Below are 6,000 nucleotides of genomic sequence, written 5' to 3'. Positions count from 1 at the left end.
GGATCTACTTTGAGGCAGATACAGCATGGGGTGAAACAAAGATGAATAAGCTATTTATGTTTCTGCCCTGAAAAAGCAAACAATTAGCTACAGAATGAGAAGTGCAGGATGCTTGGGGATGGTGTTTTGGAGTGTTAACCCGGAAAAATATAACTTTCAGTTATTTTACTAGCAAAATGGGTTTATTAGGGAATAAAAGAATTGCAATTCAGGACATGCAAGCTATGGCAAAACCATGGGCAAGTCTAACAAACAAAGAAGAGGAACATTATTTTGCGCGGAAGAAGGAGGAAACTGGGAGAGATTATTCTGAACAAAATTCCATTGGGGGTAAAAAAGTCCAGCTGATGATGGTTTCTAAGGGCTGAGCTGCAGGGGTAGAAGATCTTGTAGGAGTATCTTGTAGCAGATACAATATACATCTTTCCCTTGCAGGGGCCTGTAATTAATGATTCTTTCCTACTGATGATTCTTCTGTTGGGGTCTGTAATTGACAATTCTTCCTGTAATTGAAGTTGAGTGGTAAGGCTTCACCTCCTAACTTCCTCTTCTCTCCTCCTTTCTCCGTTTTAGTGAGGTCTCCCTTTATTAATATTCACAGAAGCAAATAATGCCCCAGTTTGTCTTAAAGGTTGAAAAACCGTGCCAAGTGAAGAGCGTGGGAAAGAGGAAAGGGCAGCATTCAGGCAGCAGAAGCAAACAGAGACCATTCAAACATTCCCAGCCACTTAGTGTGGCTGGAACTAAGGTGCCAGGGGTTAAGTGGTGGGAAAAGAGGCCAGACTGTCAAGAGTTTATTAAGTGATGCCAGGATTTTCCCTCCCGAAAGTAATAGGCTGTGTTTAATAGATTTTAGATAGGGGAATAATCGGCCATTTCTCTAGAAAGATCCGTCGGGTAGCATTATCAGAGATGGTTTGGAAGAGGGAGAAAATGGACTCAGGGAAGTGAACTATGAAACTGTTGAAGAGATTGGAGCAGGCAGGAGAAATACTCAGTGACTGAGACTGAAAGCCTCTGTAGAGACCCATCCTACACAGACTTCTCTGCTTACATTAGTCTTCAACGTCAACCTCCCACCCCACCTCCACCCAAATTCCTACAGCGCTTGTGAAATCTGTGGCCCAAATTTATGCACTTAATTATATTTTCTTTTACTCCCTAGTTGTTTCCTGTACGTTACTCAAGTCTCTCTAGTTAATACAATAGGCGTTTATGGAATTGGAAGGCCTTGTAAATCGTCCGAGCTCCGTAATACACTCGGTCGCGCGGAGTAGTCAGGCCCAGCTCACAGCTAGTAGAACGGGGAGGGCTGATTAAATCGTCGCCCTTCTCCTGAGACCTAGCAGGAGGTACCTCAAGAATGGCTCCACAGCTATCAGGCCGTCTGCGTCCACCAGAGGGCGCGTCTCCCCAGGTTTCCTCATTTAGGGAAGCCCGAACGTTCAGTTCTCAAGAGCAAATGAACCCTGACGTATTGCGGCCCGCTGCAGCTGCCGTAGCCCCAGACAGTGCACAGGAAGTAGAATTCAAGAGTGGGCTGAAAAAACACTGGGGACGCAGTGGGGGCAAGTCCACTCCCGCGGTTCCGTACGCTTTCCGGGAGTCTGCAGTGTGAATATTTTGGGGCCTCCCTCGCCAGTTCCTTCTCCAGTGGAGGTATTTTGCCCTTAGCCAGCTCTCTTTATACAGAGTGTCCCCGGAACTATGGCCGAATACTCGTATGTGAAGTCCACCAAACTCGTGCTCAAGGGAACCAAGGCTAAGAGGTAAGGCCAAAGTTTGTGCTGGAGACTGGCGCTTTTCTGACAGCACTGCGTCTTCGCCTCCCCTCCCCGGTAGAGCGTCTCAGGGAAGCCTTAGAGGGCTGTTATTCCGGCTCCCAGCCCTGGGGCCTGGCTGCGCCTCACTTCCGGGCACCTGGACGGAGCTGGAGAGACAGGCCGCCGGAGACGCGCCTTCAAAAGGGAGGAGACGGGAGAGCGAGACCAGTAGCCCAGGAGCCACAAGTTTGGGTCCCTTGATAAGGCCCCCCTCCAGAGCCCCGCAAGGTGCGTCTGCCTTAGTCTGCTGATGCCATGGGTCATAACAATAACTTCCTTTATTAGGGATACTTATTTTCACCATTGTTTCCCTCCGCCGTAAAAAAAAAAAAAAATCCTTAATTTTTTAATACAATATGCAGATGTGGGTTTTGATAGGGATATGGGCTCAAATCTGGATTCCCACCAGTTACTTGTTTTGCAGTTTGTGGCAAGTTCGTTAATATCCTTGAGCTTCCACTTAATCATTCATTAGGAAAGATTAATGGTGCTATAAAAAGATTATGAGGACTAAATGAGATAACATGTACAGTAAGGAGAGCCAGAGGCAAGGAGACGGCTGTAGTGGTGATTTATGATTACTAGGTTTTTAGGAAAAGCTATCTGCGCACTCATATCTCCATCTCTCTCTTAACTGATAGATTTGCTCAGAGCTGATGATTCATACGAATGTTAAGCATTTCGGCCTGCCTCAGTGATAGCTTTTGGTACTTTTAGGTAAGATGAAAGAAAGTGTTAAGGAGCAAGCTGAAGCCGCTGCCCTTGAGAACTGCCTACGGGTCTGAATCACAAAGACGTTATCCTGAATAAATCTGAAACTTGTCTGAATTTTTTATTACTGAAATATAATACGTATATCATAAAATTTACCCTATAAAGTACAATTTTGTGGGCTTTAGTGTGTTCACAAAGTTCACCACTATCAAGTTGCCAAACATTTTCATCATCTCAGAAGGAAACCCCCTAATCATTAGCAGTCACTCTCCATTCCACTCTTCCCCTAGCCCCTGGAACCACTAATCTGCTCTCTGTCTATAGCAGTTTGCCTATTCTGAATATTTCATATAAATGGAGTCCTACAGTATGTGGTCTTTTGTTTCTGGCTTCATCCATGTTGTAGCATGTATCAATACTCTTATTTTTATGGCTAAATAATATTTCATTGTATAGATACACCACATTTTGTTTTTCCATTCATCAGTGGATGGACATTTGGGTTGTTTCCACTTTTTGGTTGTTATGGATAATGCTGCTTTGAATATTCTAATAAAATTTTTGTGTGGATGTGTGTTTTCATTTCTCTTGGATATATACCTAGGAGTAAATTGTTAGGTCATATGGTAACCCTGTGTTTAGCTTTTTGAAGAACCCCAAACTATTTTCTAAAGTGGCTATGCCGTTTTACATTTTCACCAGCAACACATGAAGGTACATGTCATCTCTTAATCCTCACAGTAACCTTAAGAGCGTAGTTAAATTATTATCCTCATTTTACAGGTGAGAAACTGACAGAGATTAAGTAAATTTTCCAAAAGTCACAGAGCCAAGAAATGACAATATCAAGATTAAAAAAGCAGTCTGGCTCCAGAACCTGTTCTCTTAACTATAACACAGTACATACAGGATCAGAAGTGACTTCTCAATATTAGAAGAGAGTATATCAGTGTAGAAAACTGTAAATCAATAATTCATAAATCTATGTACAGCTTAAAAGATTCTTCTAAGATTGCATCTTGTGATACTTAACATCAAATCAATATTTATAAACTCATCTATATAAATTATCTCCTGCAGTAAGAAAAAAAAGAGCAAAGAGAAGAAGAGAAAAAGAGAAGAAGATGAAGAAACTCAACTTGATATTGTTGGTAAGATTTCTATACTTTATTCTGAGAAAAGTTAACATTGGTTGAGCTGCCTTTAAAAATATTTTCCTGGTTAGGGATAAGTAGTTCAAAGAAAGTCAAAAGAACTTGTGATCTATACATAGTTTTCTTAAAGTGTTCAATATTATTTAAAGTTATGGATTCTTTTTATTGTCTGGCACAGATGTCACTGATGCCTTTTTTTCATCATCAGGACAAGGCACGGAGAGAAGAAATATAGCTCTCTGATTTAATAGATACTATCATTAGACTACTTAATATCCCAGAGATTCTGAACATAATTTTAAAGGCCTGATAGAGATAAATATTATTTAATTAAATATTTTTCACTAATTATTTTCTTCGAACATGTATGCATTTTTTAAAAGATTTTATTTATTTGAGAGAGAGGGAGAGAGCACTAGCAGGCGAAAGGGCAGAGGGAGAAGCAGACTCATACAGGGCTCGATCCCAGGACCCTGGGATCATGACCTGAGCCACCCAGACACCCCTGACCATGTATGCATTTTAATTGTACAAGCCAGTGATATGTATTGGCCTAAAGGAACAGTAAAAATAATTCACAGTAAAAATGATCATTTTGTATACTATGAAATGAATGAAAACCTTTTTTTTTTTTTAAAGATTTTATTTGACAGAGTGATATAGCGAGATAGGGAACACAAGCAGGGGGAGCGGGAGAGGGAGAAGCAGGCTCCCCGCTGAGCAGGGAGCCTGATGCGGGGCTCAATCCCAAGACTCCAGGATCACGACCTGAGCTGAAGGCAGACGCTTAACTGACTGAGCCACCCAGGCACCCCAAAATGAATGAAAATCTTAATGAAACGGAATAGAGCATCAAGATAGCCTGTAAATGGTACCAGAGATAAACTGACCCAAACACATTTAACCAGCCTGCTTTCTGATCCTTTCCACATCTATACTTTAAAGCAACTTTTTTCTCTTTTAAAACTTGGCCAGTTGCATTTTGAAATTTCATAAATTTTGGCTCCTTTATATTTTATATGAAATGGTATAAAGAATATTCTAGAAAATTTCACTTTTTTTTTGAAATAGCAAATCAACAATTCTAAATATTTTGGATAGATAGGTAGAGATGGAATTGCTGTGTCAAAGAATAGGTGGATATTTAACTGTGTAAGTAACCACCAAGAATTTTCTAAAGTGGTTGCACCATTTTATACTCCCACCAAGAAGTAATAAGTTCTGTTATCAGTCTTCCCTCCCACTCTGTGGTTTGATTTTTAATTTGCTTAAATGGTATTTTTCTGAAAGCAAAAGTTAGAATTTTTTTTCAATTATAATAAAATTCACATATAACATAGTATTAGTTTTAGGTGGACAGCAGAACGATTTGATATATGTATACAGAAGGTTTTAGTTTTTATAAAACCCTATTTATTACTTTTTTTCTGTTAAGGCTGCCTTTTATCTTCAGTCTAAGAAATTGTTGCTTAACCCCAAGGTCATAAAGAAATTTTTCCACAATTTCTTTAAGAGGCTTCAGTTTTAGTATTTACATTAGATCTATGGTTGATCTGAAATTAATTTTTGGTCTGGTGTGAATTAGGGGTCAAGGTTCTTTTTTCATTTTTTCATATTGATATCCACTTGTTCCAGCACCACTGTTGAATAGACTTTCCTTTCTCCATTAAACTGCCTTGATATCTTTGTCAAAAATCAATTGACTTTATATGGGTTGGTATAATTTTGGACTCGGTTCCATTGATTTGTCTGTTGTTCTGCTGATACATTTGTCTTGATTACTGTCACTTCATAATGTTTTGAAATCAGGTGAGGTCTTCAAGGTTCATCCATGTTGTAGCATGTGTCAGAATTTCCTTCATTTTAAGACTGAATAATAATCCATTGTGTGTATATACTGCATTTTGTTTATCCATTGATCTTTCAAAGAACACATGGGTTACTTCCACTTTTTGCCTATTGTGAATGATTCTGCTAGGAATATGGGTGTACAGATATCTCTTCAAGACTTTGCTCTCAATTCTTTTGAGCATATACCTGGAAGTGGAATTGCTGGATCATATGGTAATTCCATTTTTAATTTTATGAGAACTGTTTTTGCATAGTTGCTGTACCATTTTACATTCCCACGAGAGTGCACAAGGGTTTTGATTTTTCCATATCCTCACCAACATTTGTTATTTCTGGTTCTGTGATAGTAGCCATCGTAGTGGGTATGAAATGGTATCTCATAATGGTTTCAGTTTGCATTTCCTCAATGAATTGCAATATTGAGCAATTTTCATGTGCTCATTGGCCATTTGCGTATC

The 6,000-nt window shown here is 39.6% G+C and overlaps 1 protein-coding gene across 5 annotated transcripts in view; it reads left to right on the top strand.

Moving 5' to 3' along the window:
- The first annotated feature begins 1,495 nt into the window (after window positions 1-1,495).
- Window positions 1,496-6,000, top strand: part of FRG1 (FSHD region gene 1) — a 36,805-nt gene continuing 32,300 nt past the window's right edge. For 2 of the 5 annotated variants that reach the window (XM_078069741.1, XM_036109230.2), the window contains exons 1-2: window positions 1,500-1,769; window positions 3,618-3,688. In XM_078069741.1, coding sequence (XP_077925867.1) covers window positions 1,708-1,769; window positions 3,618-3,688 — 133 coding nt within the window. In that variant the 5' untranslated portion in view covers window positions 1,500-1,707. Of the gene's footprint in view, window positions 1,770-1,793; window positions 2,052-3,617; window positions 3,689-6,000 lie in introns of those variants that run through there. The other 3 variants (XM_078069736.1, XM_078069738.1, XM_078069740.1) reach the window with 3 other exon arrangements.

This window comes from Halichoerus grypus, chromosome 3, assembly GCF_964656455.1.
Source record: "Halichoerus grypus chromosome 3, mHalGry1.hap1.1, whole genome shotgun sequence".
NCBI lineage: Eukaryota > Metazoa > Chordata > Mammalia > Carnivora > Phocidae > Halichoerus > Halichoerus grypus.
The sequence above is the reverse complement of the archived record's forward strand: the minus strand, read 5'-3'. Positions and strand labels throughout refer to the sequence as shown.